This window comes from Malurus melanocephalus, unplaced genomic scaffold, assembly GCF_030028575.1.
Source record: "Malurus melanocephalus ecotype Western Australia unplaced genomic scaffold, MMel_1.1 scaffold_23, whole genome shotgun sequence".
NCBI classification, from domain to species: Eukaryota; Metazoa; Chordata; class Aves; order Passeriformes; family Maluridae; genus Malurus; species Malurus melanocephalus.
The window spans coordinates 964,174-985,459 of record NW_026623255.1 but is presented as its reverse complement, the minus strand read 5'-3'; the positions used below and the strand labels follow the sequence as shown (position 1 = coordinate 985,459).

At 46.1% G+C, this 21,286-nt stretch overlaps 1 protein-coding gene across 1 annotated transcript in view; it reads right to left on the bottom strand.

The window, feature by feature from the left end:
• FOXO3 (forkhead box O3) overlaps positions 1–19,836 on the bottom strand; it is an 89,282-nt gene extending 69,446 nt beyond the window's left edge. The window contains exon 1 of the mRNA XM_057390147.1: positions 18,994–19,836. Within this exon, the coding sequence (XP_057246130.1) occupies positions 18,994–19,584 (591 nt within the window). The 5' untranslated portion in view covers positions 19,585–19,836. The remainder of the gene's footprint in view (positions 1–18,993) is intronic.
• Between the last annotated feature and the right edge of the window lie 1,450 nt (positions 19,837–21,286).

Here is a 21,286-nt window from a genome sequence, read left to right as displayed (position 1 = left end):
TTAGCACACTTTTCCACCCTTCTGTGACGTTTTCACAGTTCAAAGGTTTTCTGCTGATGTGATGCCTCAAAAAGAACCAGTGGCACCTCTGCATCTGGAAGATGTCCTCTCTGCATCAAAACCCACATCTAACATCACCAATACAGCTTGGAAAAAAAGGTTTCCTCAAGCAAGCACACCTTGTTTCTATCCACCCTTCACACCAGCTGAGTGTGAAGGCAAAGCATTAACACCACAATTACAGTGCAGAGGGGCAGTGCACAGGAAGAGACACCTCCTTCGTCATACAAAGKTTTTAGTGAGCTCCAAGCAGAAGCCCTGCAAGTGGTTGGGATGTTCTGACTGATGTTCTCAGCTCCTAGTTCTTATCCAAATCCTCCCTCAGAGGCACATGATCCACTCAAGAGAACCTTGCTCTCAGCACATGTATCCTTCCATAACTGAATGTGTTGAAGCCCAAAGCTTCTTTTCCTCCCAAAGCTTTTACACAATTCGTAACTTCAGCACAAAGTTTAGTTCTGACACTTGGAGAGCTAAGCAAACYCCTCCTACTCCCTGAAATGTTACTCTGGACACAGCTGACCAGCTTCATTACTCGTCCATGATCATCCTGCCTACTCAGCCAACTATTAAATAATTAACCCACACTGAGGCAAAGGCTCTTTTCTGCCTCATGGGATGGGGCCTCAAGTTTTCAGTGTGAAGCTCCTTTGTACTGAACCCAGTATGTCCTAGAAATCTTTCTGTGGGCAGCTGTACTCTGTATAAACAGTAATATAAACAACAGAGATTAAACGGGTTCATCTCTCGCTGTTAAAGACAAACAAATACAACTGTTACAAATCATTTTGTGATAAGGATTTGGGGTGAGCAAAGCTGAACCCTAACTCCATGACCCTGTGGCATGCATCCACAGGGTCATGTTACTGTGGCAAGCACAGTAACAKGAAGCTCCCAGTGGTCCTGTAGCTGAGCCAYAACCCATCCCAGAAGGGCACCAGCWCTGCAAAGCTGCTTTTCTGCAGCACTGCACTCAAKTCTGCCTCCTGTTTGGAGTCACTTCCCCTCACTTACCAGTGCTTAAAGTCAGCAGCACAACTGAACCTTACGCTCCTGGGTTTTAGCACAACCAAGCAGTYGGATACCTTCATACATGCACACACTCTGAACYTGCCATTTCCTTACACAATTTGGTAGTTTTCCTAAACAGYTGCTGCTTCAAAAGAACCTTAGTCCTTCTTCTCCTTGCTTTAAAGCTCCCTTTTAYTTAGAATTCAAGCAGTTACATTTGTAGGATGGAAAAAGGATGTTTGTGATCAGATGTCCTAAATGCCCCTATACATCAAAAATCAGGGGTTTAAATTAAAATATCATACAACTGGTCTGCGCTGCCTAATTCTTCCTGCTCCAAAGCCCAYAGCTGGAGAAGTGAAATTGGTGCTCTTCCTGGTACGGCATGGTCAGATCCCTGAGGCAGAGCAAGGYACTCTTCCTAACACCTGCCTGTTGAAAACAACTGCTGAATTTGCAGTCAGAGAAAGCCTCCCTCGTTAGCCCTGCCCTCAAGATCAGACTGACAAGAAAAGCTGTTGGAAGATTTTTTGTCTTGACTTCTGGCACGGGATCGTCTGGCTATTTAATTCAACAAACATGCTGCACCTGCAATGACCAGTTTTTCCTGGTCTCTGCAAGCAGCCCATCGCTGTTGTGGCTTCTTTTAAGTATTGGACTTTGGTTTCTCATAAGATGATGGAAAATGCTTTGTCTGACATGCTGTGGGCCAGGTTTCTGAGAAAACTTGGAAAAAGATGCTCATTGGCATGGGTGACTAGACCAAGCCCATCCACTTCAGGGCCTTTGTAGACCAGAAAGGTGCACGCATATTGCAAAAAAAAAAGAAATGTACCACCATGCCAGAACCCAAAGTTACATGGTTTTCTTTGCATTTTTCACCTACTTTTCACACCTTTCTACTGAAAAAAAAAGTGGTTTATAGCATGGATAGTMGCATCAAACAAAACTCTGCTCAACAGCCTTATCTCTACCCCACAGCATGTTAATTCAAGGTTGTTACCTCTTCTACCTCCTTTCCTTGCACACTGGAAAACAAACAWAATACACAAAGGGCACATGGAAAAGCCCCAGTGGAGTACAGACAGGATAGATATCTGATTCAACTTCAATCTCTTCACTTTGTTGCTTTCCACAGACACTAAGAAATATGTACAATTCTTGTATCTACATAAATTGCCCACTTCTAAGTGATGCAGGCTTCAATAGATGACCTGCAGCATGGAAAACAAAAGTTAKTTAAACTCCTCCACTCTCCATAAATGCAAAGGAAAACCTCAGCTGGAGCCAGCACACTGCAGTACTGAGGCTGTCCCTAAAACCTACAAACCAGTCTCCAGCATATATCGCTGCAGACACTTATCTGCACTTTAAATGTGCACATTTGAATGTTTTTGAATGTGCAGAAACCAGGCAATGTAAATAGAAAACAGTTTTAACATGACACAGAGACACAGGGTAATGCTYCCTCCGCATTACGCAGCCAAAGCTTCAGCCGACAGCGCCGGCTACATGACAGAAATGCTCCATCARGTCAGTGCTACGGCTCTGCAAAACTGTAAATGATTACAGAATAATGCTCTGCAATCAAAGAACAAAATGTGTGCTGCAGATTAATCACTTTCCAAGACGGGAAAGGAAAGATAGGCTTGAGAGATAAATCTGGCTGGGGTGTTTATGCAAGCGTATCATGCTCCTTAGTACTGAATGTCCCAGAACTTACAGAGGAAGTAAACAATGTGCTGGGGGGGTGTGTGGGGGGTGTGCGAGGGGTGTGCGTGTGCCCACGCTCACAACCCCAAAAAAGACAGCTTGTGAAAAATGCTGAATTTTCAGTTATGAAACACCGGCGTTAGGAGTCACTTTCTTGTTGGCTGTATTGCTCCTGSCTGGGAAAACCTAAACCAAGGAGCTCTTCAGATACAACCGATGCTTCTCTCTGACATTTCAAACTTCCCTACAAAACTCCACAAGGATTCTCACAGACTGCTAAGCCCTGTCCCCCATGCCAATTCAGCAGCCTCAGCAGTGCATCTGAAGACAGGGACTGCCAGCACTTCTGGTTGGGATTTACCTCTGGAAGCACACTCCAGCAARCTACATTTTTAGTGTCCCTCTAGCATAAAATCACACTGCTTTTGGCTGTTTAGGCAATGCCAGCTTTCATGCATTCCTCTTTTCTGTGTAAACATATTTACATGTGCAACTCCTAACTGGCTTAACACTACACAAGCATTTCAAGGAAAACTCTACCAGCACTTGAATTAAATGCAACTCTTTTGACAGTCAATTACAAACATAGTAAACTGACTGCAATAGGTGCAGGAGAGGCTGGAATCATGGATTTAGATCAAGGGCTATCCAGGTTCATTGGGAATGCCTTCTGCAAAAGCTCACCAGGGGCCTAAGCCACAGCAGCCTGAGTCGCCAAAGTAACACATTACAAAAAGGTTAGAAAATCTTCATGGTGAGTTTTGGCTGTCATCAATGGCTTTGGAAGAGGTAGGGGCACCATGCTGCAATTCCTCACCTGAGGATGACCATCTTATAGCAGATGTATTGCAACACAAGAACTAACAAAAAATTCCTAAAACTGAAGTGAGAGACAGTGCTGGGGCATGCACTGCAACAGTGCTGCATATAGGAAAATACTTCATAGAAACCAACTACTGAGGTTCCTTCTCCCTGCAAATATCTGGCTCTGTATTAAAACCAATTAACAATAATCTACTAACAACAAGACTGTGATGTAGCTGTGAGGTTCCCCTAAAGCAAAATCCTGCCAATGCTAGTRATTGATTCAGCARTGTGCTCCAGYTCAATGGCACAGGCATCTCCAATTCTTGGAAACATTACATCCACTCTAATTCYCCCCCCAAGGTCACCACAACCATCAGAAAATCCCCATACATCATGACCCAGAGAGCTGTGTCTAAACAGCTGTTACCAATAGCCTGGGAAACTGAAGCACCACACCTGAAAGGCATCAGCCACCTCACTGTCAGAGTGGCTCCGGGAAAGGTGGCAGAGAACAAACTGCTGATTTCTGTTGCAGGAGAAAAAAGCAGGGCGTGCTAGATTTGCCTTTGCACTATTTGTTGCAACGTGTGTTYGTGTGTACTTTACTGCAAGAGGACAGGCCATCCTGTTACCTGATTAAAGTTTTGAACTTTATCACAAAGGAACAAGGGACCCATAGATGACATGCTCTATGCCCAAACTCTTTTAACAGGTCAGTACAAAATTATTCACACCAATAAYTGACTTGGTCTAGCTAGCACATTCAGTATACCTATACAATTGGTCTAACTATACAATTCAGTATAAGTTTCTCAATCTGACAACAAAAAAACTGTCATCAGCTTCCATAGATGTGAAGGCATTTTACCACAAYCATTAAACACCAGGCATGAAGTTAGCAGCAGAGGCAGAAGGTACAAGAAACCATGAAGATATATCAGAAAAAGTTAGCTGTATCATGTTTTCAAGTCTAAAGAGGGTCCTGACTAGAGGACACAGAATATGCTATGACTAAAGACTGTGCACTTTCATGTCTTCTGTTTTTTTCAGTGGGCAACTTGTACGACTCCTCTCTTTTCACTGACAGGGAAGGAAAAAGGAACAGCCCCTCACCATGGAAATAAGAGCAATTACTACGTACACCATTAAATATTTTAGGGACAGCTCAGTAGCCTTAAGAACTTCAAAATCTCAGAYGCTCTTTGGTGTCTAGGTCAGACCACAGAGAAATAAGACATCCAAGTCTCTCYMAGGCAGGACCCTCCATCTCTTACACAAATGAGCAACCTCTCAGTACCCAGTACCGGCAGAAGGAACAGGATTATCCAAATGACTAAGGATTTGCACACTCACAGCACCAGGACTGCTTACCTAAGGGTGGATTAGTTAAAAATATAAACAATGTTCTAAATTATAGGTGGTGCTGTGACCCCACCTACACCTCGTATTGTCCAACATTTCCTACTATAAAACCCTGTTTGTTCCTCRTCACTAATAAACTTTGGAAACCTGAACTRAAACTGGGATTAGAAACAGGGTAAGTGGTCCAGGATAGGCAAGACACAKGAAATACACAATCCTGGGGCAAGGGMGAAATGTGGAATAGGAAGCTGGACAGAAAAGCCAGACAAGCTGGACAAGCAGAACAGTTAAAAAAAACAGCAGGGAGTGGGCAGAGGTGTGAAAGATCACAAGAAAAGGAAGGAGGGATACACGGAGCAAGACTGGGAGCAAGACAGCAGAAGAGGCTGGGATGAGAGACCACAGGAAGGAGCTTGGGGAGGGGAGAAGAAAYAGGGCTGGGACAGATCTCATCAGGGAAGCCTATGGATCCTGGGGAGGCRAATGACACAGACAAGCACACCGGGAAGGGCGTATTTCTTAACTCGGAGCCAAGTACAACTATGGCACAGGGCCACATAGAGAGCACGGCAGATGAGCTGRAACCCTCAGTATCCCTTGAAGGATCCAACAAGGAGAGTGGGGGTGGACAGAACCTGTGACCTCCTTACTAATGACAGTGTCACAGCCAGCATGAGAAGTMATTTCAAGCCTTAGAAGCAACTTTATTTCTGACATTTTGTACTTTCCAAGCACTGGACTTTCATACTGAAACATTTTTTTTCAGTGTAGGTTTTTGGGTAAATAAAGAATGCTCTTATTTAGCACTTCTGCTTGGCACTTTCACTGAACAGTGAGAACTATCCACAGAGATACTCCAGTGATCTACAGTTTGTGGTCAAGCCATGCAGAATCTCCCYGGCAGCTCCTAGAAAATGGGGAAAACCCGTCACTGGCATTGCTCAAACCCACCCACAGAGTTGTGGTACTTCAAGGGASAAAGCTGCTGGCCCCCACCAGCACATGGAAGAACTGGTGGTCTGATACCTGATACAGTTTCCTGCAAAAAATAAGAAAAATATCATCTCTCAGGCCATGAAAAGCTTTTTTATTTTTTAAACCAAACACAACGAACAGCCATCCAACAAAAATGTCAAACCAGAAAGCAGGCACTCAAAACTGGATAAATTTAGYAAGATGTCATGATTCAACTACAATTGAAGGAAATCCATACTTAATTTCTCAAACAACTGCTATCATACTGTTCAAGTAGTGTTTTTCCTTYAGGCTGAGAAGACACCAAATACACGCTATTTCTCAATTTACTACTTTTTTCCTCTTTTCTTGCTTTCAATTAGAGAACATTGTCATTCCACATGCTTACTACAAGCCTGAATAGAAATAACACATGAGAAGCTTTTGTTAGGGTTAAGTCCCGACACAGCTGTTGGAAAAACCCAAAATGAACATTTTATCCTGGCCAAATCAGTGTTCTTTTCACTATTTATACTCTTGGATCCAGCAGCTGCAAGTGACGCTACAGGTCATGCTGTCCAAAATGGACAAGGAATCAATCTGAAGACCCTCTCAAGTTTTGGAGGCTTGTTTCKACTTKTGATCTCCCTCTCAGTGCTTCACAGCACTGCTGGGCTTGTTTCTACTTTTGATCTCCCTCTCAGTGCTTCACAGCACTGCTGCACCAATACCAATGTGCTACAAGTAGAGAACCAAACTCTGATCAGAACTGATTTTTCACTTAAATTTTCCCATCTTAAAAAAAATTAGAAAAAAAAAAAGAAAAAAAGTGCTCTTTCTCTGCTTTCATTTTTTAGCACCATAGGATCAACACTGGCTGCTCAGCAGATAATGCCCCTCTTTATTTGAAATTATTTTTCTCCTTTCACCACCCACATTCATCTGGGACTTATTCAGTATTATTCTGCCTGACACTGGTCCAAAACAGCAAACAATTTCTCTAACAGCACAAAAAGCAGAGAAGACCCTAACAGAGCTGCTTCGTTGTCTAAGAATCCTCTTACATGCCAAAAATAAGGCTGAAAACTTGTAAGGAGGCTAGATACAGCTGTGCCTTTAACAGCACAACCTCTCTGGTATTTTACATTTGGCATCTGGCATTTTACAAGCAGGGAAACATTTCTGCTGTACTTTGGCCTTCTGTCATCAGAGAGAGGTGGAGATTTATGCCCTTTCTCTTTCTAAATTAGACTCCTTCAGTCCCCTATTTTATATTCTTCCTGACAGGTCCCTATTTTGTATAAAACAAGAAGTACTACTGTCGCTRTGTTGCATGGCAAAAGCCCTTTCCAGCTGAAAGASAAAACTCCTGCCACTAAGTCAAGTGGCAAGATATAACTTCGTTGTTAAAACTGCGAGAATAAAATAACTTTGCCCAGCAACATATTAATTTCCAGCAGGATTTGATAAAATTATAATTCACTGTCCAGAAAAAGACTAAAACATTAAACATATTATGCTGAGAAAGTCAAAATAGGTCATTCAATCAGGGTTATTCCCCCTTCATTTCACACATAATACAAAGCAGTTAAGTAGTTTCTCTTGCAATTAGCATCATCTTTGTCTCCTTGGTGTCTAAAATACACTGGAGACATGAAGCTGCTCTGACTGTACTGCAGCTCAGGCCCTGCTTCCCACCATCACCAACTCCTGAATAAATAAAGAGGTGATATCCTSTCTTCAATGATTTTAACAATGATAATTTTCTTTCTTTATTCCAATTCCCTGGTCTGTCATCTCAAACAAYAGGCCTTCTCCCTCTGGTTACAGAGGAGTACAGGTGTGCTCAGGAAGAACCCCAGCATCTCCAGCTGCTAATGCACGTCCCACTGTATCTTTCAAGCAGGAAGACCCATTACCTGGCAGAGCCCTGAAAAAAGTGGGCTAGAAGGAGTCTTTGTGAGGAATAGCAGGGTTTTAAGAGATCTTTCCTGGATGTGAGAAGTCTGACATATGCTTCAAATACATTTTAATTTAGAATAATGTTTGAAAGATTTTATTTATGTTTCTAATTAGGTAAACAATATGCTGCTTCCACCTGCTTTGAGCTACCCCACTAGGCCCAGTAGACATCAGATGTCTGTGAACATACATCAGGTTGATTTACTCCCCACTGCTCGCTCACAGAATCCTTCCTCCTCCAAGTCCTGTATGCCACTACCTTATGGACTACACACTTCCCCTCTTTTTTGTATGGAAAATAGCCTCACAATTGATTTTCAATTACCTTCCTAAGCACACAGGTCCCTTCCCTATAGCTCTATGTGGAACAGCTCCTCATGAAGGATTTCTCTCCTACCCCAAGCATGCAAACCTTCTAGCACATTTTAATCAGAAGTATTTTTGTGTGCATGAATCAGGATGCAAGAGCACTGGGGCAAGAAATAAATCTCAACATGCCACGGGAAGTGAAAATCACACTGTCAACATCATGATGAACATAATACTAGGTCGGAGCTTTTGGCTGCTGCACAAACTAGGCTGGAAACCTCCAGCCCAATTCATGCAGAGCTCTGACATGACTTCCATTTGCAAATCAAAGATTTTAGATATAGCCCACTTATCTGGGACACATATATGGCTGAGGCTATGAATTCAAAAAATGCTTCAGAGCTTTCACAGCTTCTCAGTGGCAGCATCATTAGCAGTGCCAAAGTTCTTCTCCTACAAAGGCACAGAAGGGTCAGCAGCCTTCCACTGCAGGTCTCCATGCATACTTAAAGAAGCACCATTCACTCTGAAACCTGACATCTCCAACAAATGGTTTTGAGTTTCCCCATACAGTGAAACTCTTAGGCACAACAGATTGTGTTGCACAAAAACACGACAGCAGCTCTACACGTGTCAGCTTACAAGCATCTCAGGACACGACATGAACTGGCATCACCTTCTTGTATGAATTCCTGGAAAAAAAACATTCTCTGAAAATTAGTCAAGGTCCAGAGCAGTTGTGCAGAACGAACAGTAAGTTATAAGCTTTCAGGAAACCACAGCACTGCTCTCTGCACAAAACCAATCAGCAAAAGAGGCGATAATGTGGGAGCCTGTGAAACACTCACAGTAAGACATTCTTTCTYGAGCACTGTTCTCACTTGTCAGATGCCAAATTTTATGTACTAAGCGTATCTAGAACTTAATATATAAAGCTGATAAATCCTCCATGAAGTATTAGCAAATATATTTACACAAGACTGAAGTTCACATTAAGTCAGAAACTTTTGATCTGGATTAAGTCTCACATTTAAAGGTATGTTTACACTGCAAATTTAATGGAAGAAAGTGGGGTTAACCTTGGTCACAAGGTGTCTTTGAAGAGCTGCAATAGGTGTTTGAAGAGATAGTCTGAAGAGAAAAAGCCTCACATACAGCAGAATTTAAACGCACTGCTATGTGAGTACATATCAAGATAATTCAGTCCAGTCCACATTCTAGATAAAACGAATATGGCCCTAGAATTCAGCCCATGTCCTAAAATTATTTCTTTAGAATAATACATTTATTCTTCTGCATCCTATTTCGGAAAAAGCATAGAAAGCAACATGATACAGCATGAGAAAACACTAAGTTATAACGGCAAATTGTCACCAAAGTCAGAGGTGCTGGCTGTCTAGACTAGGAGAGCAGATTGTATTAGACATTACTAGGTTATTAATACTTTATTTAAACAAAGCTTTGTTTACTTAAGTATAACACAGTTGCTAACACTCCCTGGTCACACTCAGTCCTCACACGGAGCTCAGGCTCAGTTGTGATGAGGATTTTTGGCACTGCTGGCTTGAGTCTGTCTAGTGCTAATGCAAATGTGTGCGGCTACCTTAACGTGGCCTTTAGCAGGGATGAGACTCAGACCTGCCCTCCTTACTTCATCTACCCTTGAAAGTTGCACTGTCATAAACAGGGCTGCATCCACTCAATTCCTTTTCCATTCCCACCCCCAACTCAGTGGTTGCAGCAGCCAGCACACAGAGTGAAGTCCCAGTGGACACATCCTGATACTTTCGGGTGCTCCTCTATCTCTCCTCCCACAGCAGACCGCCTTCTGGCCTTATCAGCCTTTTGACTTATCTGTTGTCTCCCATTCCTCTAGGGTTGGGATAAGCAGATGTTACCTCCCTGTTCAAGCACTGGCAAGCAGCCCAGACCTGCCCTTTTCTGCTCACRCGACTCAGGAGCCAGCAAACCTACCGAAAACTCTTTCCTAGGACTGAGTCCCACCCACTGATCACAATCCTGGGAGTGCCATGGCCTCTGCTGCACCGTAGGGAGAGACAAAGATCTCAGAAGGCCAGGGATGGGGAGGTAGACTGGCCTGAAGACATGGCAAGGCTGAGGGCCAGGCAATGAGGAGCCCCCAGGCAGACCCACAGCACRACACAGCGTGAAGTCTGCTTGACAGGTAGGTGTCAAAGGAGAAAAAAGGCTCCTACAGCAGCAGTCCTGCCTCCTGCCCTCATTTCAGAGCTCTCAACTGGATTTTGGAGTGGAGACGTCAGCATGGACCCACCCTTCACCTCGTCAYGGGCAGTGGGTGAAGGGACGCAGCAGTGGCATGACACAGTGACTCAGCCCACGGAAATGCACCTGACCGTGGGCAGCTCTCGATGAGCAGCAGCCTCAAACTGCACAGGCAGAGCCCCACACACACAGCCCCCTGCCCCCCAAAACTGGAGGCATGCACTGCAAAGGACCTGACAACAAGCTGTCAGTGCCACATGCCACCATCCTCGCTTCAAGYGGACCTTCCTCCACCAGTTCCTCCGGCAATGATCCACAGGCTGCCTCCACTCTTCTGTCCCAGCATACACTGCCTTCACACACCTCTTCATATGTAGCRAGTAAAAACTTCACCATCAGGGGAAAAATAATAAAGAAAAGCAAAATAATAATTTGCCAAATAAACATGTTCATGTGAGAGCCTAGCATTCTGAAATTCAGCTCTGAAGTACATAGCATGTTGTGATAGAGCAAGCAATCCACTCAATTTGTTAGCACCAGTCTGTTACAAGAGCTAATTTTCACAACGCATTTCTTTRCTAGTACAATTCCCCGGAAGCACATTTCTCTGTCTGTGAAATCTTACAACGGTATTAGAAAAAGTATTTAAATAACCTTTATTTTTAATAGGTGGCAGTGCACAGATAAAGAAAATTGCCCCAATAAGCAAAGTCCAGGTAGGACACACACAGACAGAGTTATTAACAAGACATCAATGCTGTTAACTCCTGACCTGCCCCAAATTCCCTGCAAAGYAGCATTATGATCATATCAACCCTTGAGCAAACGTGCAAGGTGGGTGGCCCAAAGAACGGACTCTCTGGCTTTGCAGGGTAAGAGGGACTCCTCCTGGGACCTCACAGCCAGGCACAGCACCAGAAGGACCCACTCTGGCAAAAAGCAATGGCAACACAGCAATGCTCTTTCTAGCCCTACTGGAGGGCATCTCCCTTGCTATTTCACACCAGGGATGAGGCACAGCTCTAATGCAATCACTCACTTGGGAACAAGTCCTCACACTGCCCTGGCATTGCCCTTCATCAGTCCTGCAGTCTAATCGTCTCCACGCTGTATCCCCAGCCAAAAGTCTGCAACATGCCCTGCACATCTATGAGCCAGTCCTCCACTTCCCAYGGAAGTGCACCAAGCAACCCTCCAGCTGGTGGTACAAGTGGAAAGGATGGAGAAGGTGAAGTAGGACATAATATCCGTGGAGTCTCCAAAGACAGGAATGAGAAACTGGGGGATGGAGAATTGAGGACTGGATTTAAACTTTTTTTTTTTTTAATATCAGTATTTGGAAATCAAACAAGTGCTCTCTGAGTCTTACACCCCTCTCAGGTTTTAGACCAGTGGTCTGTGACAACCCTTACCCAACACACTGCTCAGGAGATAACTTAGGCAATGTGGCTGATGAATACAGCAAGACAYATCCTGCTGTTGTTGGGGATCTCTCTTCTCCAGTGGTGGGGCCTGCTCTCAGTGGCTGCAGGAGCCCTAAGGTCCAYCATTCTCATCCACACAGTGCTGAAGACAACCTCCCAGAAGGACACCACAGTGTGCCCCAGCAACTCCTACATCCCCTCTCCAGCCCTGCATACCTGAGCTTTTCCTATGCCTCCACCCCAAAGGGACTGGGGTCGCATCACCACAGGGTTCCAGATGCCCCTGCAGATCCTGGCAGGCTGAGAAGCACGGCTCTTTCTCTGCTGCCTCAAGCAGACCAGCAAGAGCTATACCCACCRCTAGCAAAAAATGCTGGGAAACATGCTAGTTTGCTTGGGAAGCCAAGCTGTTGTCAAATAAATGCCAAATACACATGGGCAAGGAGTTGGTGCCTGTCAGTGGTACAATCATATCCCTCACGCACAACTGGAACATTGGGAAACTGGTACAGCCATGCAGAGAAGCACAGGATACCCCATCCTGACTCTGTCTGAAGCAAGTCAGAACAAAACATCTCACTCTAAAGGAAAATCCCCTTCTGTAGACAAGCCACTTTTTAATAATAAGTGCTAAATGGACTATTCAAGCAGGTAATTAATGTTAATTAACATATGTCAGGCCATAAATTGGCTAAATGCACCTCATTTTCCAAGCTTGGTGTGTGGCAATGCTCAGGAAATTGTAACAGAACAGCTTAAGTTTGTAGAAGCACAAAAAAAAGAGCAAATAAAAGGTTAACCATAATCTTCACTTAACTCATGGTGTGCTGAGCCAGCAGTACCAAAAACTGCATGACTATGCACATTACTTGAACACTTCATTTTGCTCCTGAATGCTGCGCTACGCACATATCGTCAGTCCCAAGAAAAGCCACATCAAAAAAAAAAAAAACACTGCAGCTCCCTGAATGCTATGTTATCAGGCAGGCCTTTGTCGGGATTGTCACTAAGTGCCGTGGGACCTGGGTGCACCKCCTGTTCCAGGACCTGACCAGGCTGTGGCCCTTTCCAGAGCTGACTCAAGAATCACAGTTTTTCATGGCAAGGGGAACAAATCAGCAGCGGAAGGATGCTCAGAGCTTGACCTTCTCCAGACAGAGAACCTTCAAACGCAGAAGGCCTCCTGCTTTCATAGCAAACTAATATTGCCATTTTGTAACCCTGCCCTTGGGCACATTTTCTGTGACAGACAGAGTAGTAAAGGCTTTTTAAAAAAGTGGGAGAGAAACAAGAACATGCAGAGACTTTAGTCTAAGTAGCAACTTGAATTAGGAAACGCTTTCACTTTCTCCTTTGGCAAGCCGCCACTRCATCAAGACCCACTTTAATTGCATTGCAAATAAGGAACAATCCTCACAAAAGATTTTCCATACTTCCACGCAAAATAGCTGGCTGCCAAAATCTAGCAGGGCACCTTTAGGAGGCTGCCACCTAGAGAAATGCTTTGGCTGCTTATGCTCAGTTTTCCTTTACCTCCAAGGCAATCCCTTCGGCCTCCCTTTGCAGCAAGCACACCCACAGTAGTTTTCTGGGGTTGTTTCATGCTTGTTCACCCCATCCACTCTAGGTGATGGCTGAAACCACCCAGCCATTGCACAAGGGTGCGAGGCAGCTGCCCCGGGGCTGCCTAYCTTCTACTCTGGGCTTCTTCTTTGTCCACGTCAGCACAAAGAGCTTTCACAAAACCACCCAGCTAACCCTAATCACTCGCCTTTCTAAATGCACCAGCACGTGCCCAGCCTCCCCTAATCTCCCAGGATTACAGCAAAGTACTGTAGCACCACCAAAATGACCCGAATACAAAATGGCCTCACAAGTAAGACACCGATCTCGCTTCACCAGGACAACACGAAGCGGAGGCAGGATGTCCCAGGACAGCAGTGCCCAGATCTCTCTCCTCCCCAGCCTGATAGTCTCAGACAGTGTTTGCTCAAGCCAATATAATACAATGGATATAACTGCCACTAAGGTGATTTCATTTTTATTAGCGTTAACTGCATACCTTCAAACAGAGGGTAAGAGTAGATGCCAACCTCTAACTCTCAAGCTTCCTATTTTAAATATGYTCAAATATTAAATACATAAAAATATTGACACTAATGAACCTACCATAGACAACGTCAATTGCTGCATGACTATTTTAGTTAACCTTCTGTCTCTGAACAATGGAGGGACAATTATTCCAGCGTTTATCATGCAGGTCTGCCTGATGGCAGTATTACCCAGCAATACCATACCATCATGGACTGTAAGTTCCCATTCACATCCGAAGTTAAGTTTATCACAGCCCATGATTCTTTGCAGCTGAAGACACTCGCCACTGTGATGTGTTTATGTCTGCGTTTAACATGTCTTTCAGCAAAGGTCCTCCTCACTGTCACACTGAGGATCAAACAATGCCAGTGATTCTAGGAGAGCTACCTGGTCTCTCTCTCACTGCTCTAATAGCTGTCTCCTGCCTGCATGACCTCGGGAAAAGTGAGATCTTTGATATACATTACAGATATGAAATAACAATGTGCACTAACATCTACATGGTTTCTACCGGAAAGTTTAAAAAGTCATTTGTTACTGTGATACTAAAGTATACTCCTCTGTTGCAAGACACTTGTTATCWAGTGGTTTYAACCACTGGAACCACACATCTCTTTACACTGCTCAGCACAAAAGTCACTTACAAATGTTTCTGAGTATTTTGTTAAAGCACAACATAGTAAGGCTTTGATCAGGTAAGATGCTTAAGCAGCAAGTTTAAGCACACAAGTAATCCCAGTGAAGTCCCAAGGATCCATTCACGTGCTTAAACCCGTGCTCTCTTTGGTAGATCAAAACTTAAAATAAWCAGGCTACAGCTTGTAACTCAAACCCTTCTGTACAGATGAACAGGGCAACTCAAAAATATGTTTTAAAAAATACAGCAGAAGGCTGGAAAAAATATTCTTGCTAGCAGTTAACTGAGAAACAGAATTTTTAAAGAAATAAAAAGAAAAAAGTAAGTCAGCAGAGGAAAAAAAGAAACTGATGTAGACTCCAGTTTTACATTGCCACTCCTGATAAAGATGTTGTGTGCCAGTCCGAGGAAGGAGAAGTAAGAAGAGAGTGGTGTTGCTTCCTCCTCACATCCTTTGCATGAAGATGATGAAAAGAGTCCAACACATCTTGCGTATCAGCATCTGGCTAACATATTTAGACATCTGTCTACATCACTGGCAAATTTCTCAAGCCTTTTCAAGTCCCAATAATTAGAGAAGAGAGTCATGCATTTGCTATGCTGAAAGGACTGCAGCCCTTTCGTACATATTGGCCAATAAAACATGGTAAGGAATAATGGAATGTCCATGTACAAAGTTTACAAAAACCTACCCTTCAAAGTAAATACCCCAGTAGCTAGTGTTTATCTTTCATGGAGAAGATGAATACAACAGGTGTAAAACAAAACAGGCTTCTAATATGAAAAACAAATCAAAGCAAATCAGCTGCATTTAAATTTGGGAATTGCTGGTGTCTACRYATAAAGGACGAGATTCAAAGTCTTGCCATACCGCTTAACAAAGAGGAAAATAGTCCCCCTAGTGTACTCTTCATGTAGAAAAGACATGAAGTTTCACAAGATAGTGCTGCAAGAAATTACAAAATAACATTATGGGAAGAGGTATGGAATTACTTAAACTGTAGTGAAACCGGGCACCTCTACTACATACACGGACAAAAAGGCGTTTCAGTTTCCTATTTCAAGATTATTGAGAGAAGTGAGCGCTGCACCCTGAACATTTGGGAGGTAAAACTTGGTTTGTAAGTCAGCACACTAGTTTTGTGACTGCAGGACTTCGATTGAGTAACAGATACCTGAATTASGAAAGATCTAGTCATCGAGGAGCTCTGTAGAAGTACCTGCAAGTCACCTGGCACAGTGCATTTCACAACGGTGAAACCTGCTCACCCTGGGATCTCTTCCCCTCTACAGTAATGACGAACATAAATACCGACCTTCCCTAAGTATGAGAGACAGGAGCAAATATTGGAACATACACGGAAACCCTCTCCCACTGGTTTGGAAGTGTACACGACTGTACCAAGCCAGGCTGCCTGTGACAAACAGTAGTGTCCGGAGSGTGGCACTTCTACAGCGCGGCACTGTACACTACTGCCCTAGTTAGCTTCAGGCAGTRTTAGGTTAGCCAACGTCCCACCGGGACCAGGGGCAGAGGGAAGCAAAGGAGATTGTTGGGGGGTATATTGGGCAAACCTTATCCAAATTAGCGGAAACGTAATATATGCCTTCCTAACCACATCTGAAATACTCACTTCTGCTTTAATGCTCCAGGCAGGGGGAAAAAAAAAAAAAAAAGTGATAGTTGTAACTTTAATTTATAGCTTTTAAAATAATTGTTTTGAGGAGTATAATCCCAGTTATGTTTACGGATTATGGYGTTCAGCACATCTCACTGGAAACATATTAATATTTCATATATAATAATACATAAAGTAATAAGACCAAGTTCTCTTCTTCCCTTTGTTTAAAATAAAAATTTTCCCACTCAGTGCCAGAACAGAATATTGTCAAATGGGCTTGCTGCCTTCAATGATGAATTTGACTGTGTTTTGTTTTGAATTTCACAAATCAAGATAAAAGCCTTCTAACACAAAACTATCTTCTGTTCATTTAAAGTCTTGGTGTAACTAGCAATCTGAAAAAGTCTAATGTGAAAAGCTGACATTAGTTCYTGAAGAGTTGTCTTCATTACCTGTGAGGGAAACAAAGATGATAATAACATATAATGTGTTTTAGCATCAGGAGACTAAGATGGAGTCTCTGTATAAGAGTGTTGCCTCTGCACAAACTAAGCTACATTCCAAACTAAAGCAGTCCTCTTCTGAATGTATAYGCACTTGAAAAAGAAACCCTAGCCYTGGTAAGGAATTACATTTCGCAGTTTTAGATGCCTGGTAAATTGCTAGCTCCTGACCTCCCCTTTGCCCCTTCCAGTATGCCCCTACCACCCACGCACAACTGCACCCACTGATAACGCAATCAAATGCTGTACCCTAACTTCWGAGAAAGTTCATAATCATCAGAGGCAGAATTTTCTGCTACCAGTGCGTCTGCATCTCCTGAGAAAGGTCATCCTAAAGGTTTGTGAGAAACTTCTGAACTAAATTATAACAGAAGAATCTCAAGGGATCCAAGTTTTTAACATTTTAATTAGCTTCACGTACAGTTAATGCTGCTCAGCAAAGGAATCAATATCAAATTAACAGTATAAATTATTAGAAAAACTATGATGGTATTAAGGATACTAATCAATGTAAGCACTTGACGTTATGGTCCAGATTCTGCTTCTGTTGAAGTGAAAGAGAGTTTTTGCCACCAAATTCAGCCAAACAGTGCCAGCCCCATTGTTCGGTAAGTCTTCGTTTGAATCAGATATTGAGAATTTACTGAAAATTCAAAGTACCAGATAAAAACGCTGGATTTGTCACAGCAGCTGACATCTAAAGCCTCTGCTTCTGTGKGAAACCAAACAACTTATGAAGGCACGGGCTGTCATCGGAAGATGTAACCCTTTATCACACTTGCAAAGTCAGATCAAAATTCAACACCTAATACAGACACAAAAGCTGTAAAAAGGATGTGTGATTTTAAAAGCCTTGTCTTGAACTAGCTATGCCACCGATAAACTTTGTGTTTGTATTTTCCCCAGCCTGAGACAAGYCTGTCAATTAAATGCTTCCTCTACGGTGCTCCATTTGGACGGCAAAAATCACACAGATGCACTTCAGTTCCAAGCAGCAAGTCCTATTCAGGCACCAAAATACAAGACGGGGCTGCTAGTACAGAAACTGCCAGAAATGTTTCATCTATATAGTATTTTAGACTAGTTTGTATACTGAAAGTTATCACCTGATCCAAAGCTAGAGAAATTCAAAGAGAAAGTTTAATTTCTCTGTAAAAGCATTGAACTTCCTGGCAAATTCACCTTCAGTCATCCATTCAAAAACTCCGTGTCAGATGCCGCTAGTATCGGCCCTCGGCAGCAACTGAACCTTGCCGGGATTTCATTCTGCAAACAGCATCGGCATCGAGCAGCACCTGCATTTCTGTAGAGCTGCAAGTACGTGACATTTCAGTGTCTAACAGACGCTAATAGATGAACACGGAAAACGAGGAGAAAAACAGCAGTTCTGAAAATCACTTCAAATGTGCTTTACGTGCAGTTCTGGCTCCTGGTAGGCCTTATTAGACTGTCTTGAGGGTAAAAAACCCTGCCTGCCTACAACGTGCTTTTGTACGCGCTGAGTAAACAAGCCACAAAACCAGATTTTTTTCCCCCTTACTTATTAAAACGGTAGTACTCTGAGCTGCTCACTGTCGCAGTGCTGGACACAAAATGCTGGGCTATCAGTAGAGGTGCTTTCATACACTGGCACCACAGGAATCGCAAACCAAGCATTCCCGTGGCTGAATAGCCAGTAACTCCATGCTTTGATTAACTTTATGAAGAAATGACAGAATCTGAATTTCCCTCTAATACCTTTGAGGAACACATGGACATAAAAACTTGGGGTTTTTTTTGGTAAAAATAGTACAGTCATTCTGTATTTGAGTTTTGAGACTCAGATTGACTATGCATAAAAGCAACTCTGTTCATTCCCATGGTGAGTTGTCACCGGTGTAACTATAACTTTAAAAAAAAATAAAAGGCAAAACAAAATCCACACACCTTATAAATATTTTTCCTTTTTCTTTTTCTCTCTCCCTCTCCCTCTCTTCTTCTCTTTCCCTGCTTATGTGCTTGTGCATCAAAGAAGCCATCTCTGCTCCAGCGTGTCCTCTTGCCCCAAGAGTCAAAGAGCCCTCACCGCTTGCACACAGCAACAGGAAAGAGACAAAACTTTTCTTAATCCCTCCCTTAGAAAAAGCAAAGGCGACCGGGCGACCACCATCAGCACGACCAGCACCAGCGCCCGGCGGGCTGCTGTTGGGGCCAGCCGCCACCAGCCCGCTCCGCGGCCGCATCCTCCACGGGCAGCCCGCCCGTCGGGGCGACGGCGGCGGGAGCGCCGCAGCCCCGGGATCCCGCCTCACCTTCCACCCGGCCGAGCTGTTGCTGTCGCCCTTGTCCTTGAAGTAGGGCACGCAGCGGACCATCCAGTCGTAGATCTGGGAGAGAGTGAGACGTTTCTCCGGGGAGCTCTCGATAGCGCGGGTGATGAGGTCGGCGTAGGAGAGGTTGCCCCACGCGTTGCGCCGCGACGAGCACTTCCTCGGCGCCGCCGCCGGGGCCCCGCTCAGCCCCCCGCCGCCCGCCGCCGCCGCCGCCGCTCCCCCCGGCGAGAGGCTCGGCCCCTCCGGGCCGCCGCCGGGCAGCGGGGCCAGCAGCCGCGCCGCCTCCTCGGGCACGGCGGTGGTCGTTGCCACCGCCGCTTCTCCGCCCGCGGGGGCAGCGCTGCCGACGGTCATGGCCGAGCCGCCCCCCTCCTCTTCGTCGTCCTCTTCCTCGGGGATCATGGAGGCGGCGTCGGCGGTCGGCTCGCCGGCGGGCTTGGCTGGGCTGGCCTGTAGCTCGGGCCTCTGCAGGGGCCAGGTGCAGGAGCGGGGGCGGCTCTGCGGCTCGAACTCGGGGTCCAGCTCCACGTCCAGGGGCGAAAGCGGGGCGGGGGGCGACGCCTCTGCCATCTTGGCCTCCCCCGCGGGCKACTGCGGGGCGCTGCGACGGGGCGGGCGAGCGGCCGCCGACCCCGCTCCTCCTCCGCCGCCTTCTCGGTGCCGACGGGAGCCTAGCAGGCGGGGGGCCGCCGGGCGGGCATGCCGTGCTCCGCTAAGGGCTGGCCGGCTCTCCGCTGCGCCCCGAGCCTCGCTCCCCGCGGGCGATGCGCACGCCGGAGCTGGGAGGCGGGGGGAGAAGGGGAGGGAGGAAGGGGAAAAAAAAAAATCAGATTAGGAGCCGGAGCGGCCGCGCAGGGCGGGCAGCGCGGGCCGGGCGGTGCCGGAGGTGCCCGCGGTGCTGCCCTCCGCGCCGGCGGAGCGGCGACCGCTCTCCGCGGTGCGTGTGTGCGTTTGTTTATGTTTCACTCCATGCGGATGCAGAAGTAGCTCCAACGGGAACCGCGCTGTATCCAGCCGGGAGAGGACCCCCCCACGCCCCCGGCGCCTCCGAGCTCGCTCCTCGTCGCTTCCGCAGATATCTTGCCTTTTTGGGGGGGGTGGTCCTTTGCGCCCTCCCTCGGCAGGAGGGCAGGGAGAGGGGTCCTTTGGGTTACGCCGAAGACTTTTCCCTTCTTCAAAACGCCCTAAAGGGAGCCGAAGTCTTAGCATACATCCAACTGCACACTAGCGTAAACCTGTCACTTTGCGGTGCCCCCAAGCCACACGCAAGCAAGCAATCCCCCAAAATCTCACAGCCGACGGAGCAGGGGGCAAAAGAAGGCCACCCCGGGGGCTGGTCGGTTTAAAAAAAAAATCAATAATAAATCCTTCTTCTTGCAGGGAAAAAGCAAACACAACGGGAACAAATCAAATCGCCAGTCTTCCAACAGGTCCAGAAGCTTTAAGCCCTCCCTAGGGCTGCCAAAGAGAATAGGTTTTGTTCCAGCATCAACACCACATTCATAACCTCCTTGCTCCTGCTGCTGCCATCTTGACAGTTTTTCCCCCCTTCACTTAAGTCATTTAAAAAGCGCAGGCAGACGAGGCAGGGAAAGCCACATCGGGAGGGGCGGGAGGCGGCGGGGGGGTTGCTGGATCGACAGCCACCTCCACACCGGCAGCAGTCGAGATCCGAATTCACGGGAGGAAGAAGCAGCGCTGCTGCATGGTTCCTGCTGCTCCTGCGCCTTCAGCTACGGAGAGCCTTCCCTTTAAAGGCGAAGGATGGGAAAACGGCAGAGCGCCCGCTCCCCCTGCGAGCAGCCGGCGAGAGGCAAGCGATCCGCCCGCGCCCAGCCCGTCCGCCGCCGCAGCCCGCCCGAGCAGCCTGTCACCCTGCTCACCGCCGACTTCCACATCCCTCCTCCTAACAACCACCGGCAGCAACACAAAGTTATAGACACACGCAGGGAGCCGCAACCAAACCGCACGGCTCGGCTCGGCCCGCCCATGGGCGGGCAGAGGGCGGGCGGTGTTGCGCAGGAGCCGCCCCCACGGGGCGGGAGCGCCGGGATGGGMGGAGCCGCCGGAGCTGGGCGGGCTTGAGAAGTTGCCGGCACCTGGCAAGGGCAGCGCTTTGCTGCTCGCAGTCACTGCGGCTCCGGAGCCCTGTGCAGTCGGCCCTSTGGGAAGCGCTCAAGCCTCTCCAGGCTCCCGGTAAATCTTTCCAACGGTTCCATTAGCCCTGTTTCTTTTCTGTACTTGTTTTCACTGGTCGCRAATTATTGGTGCA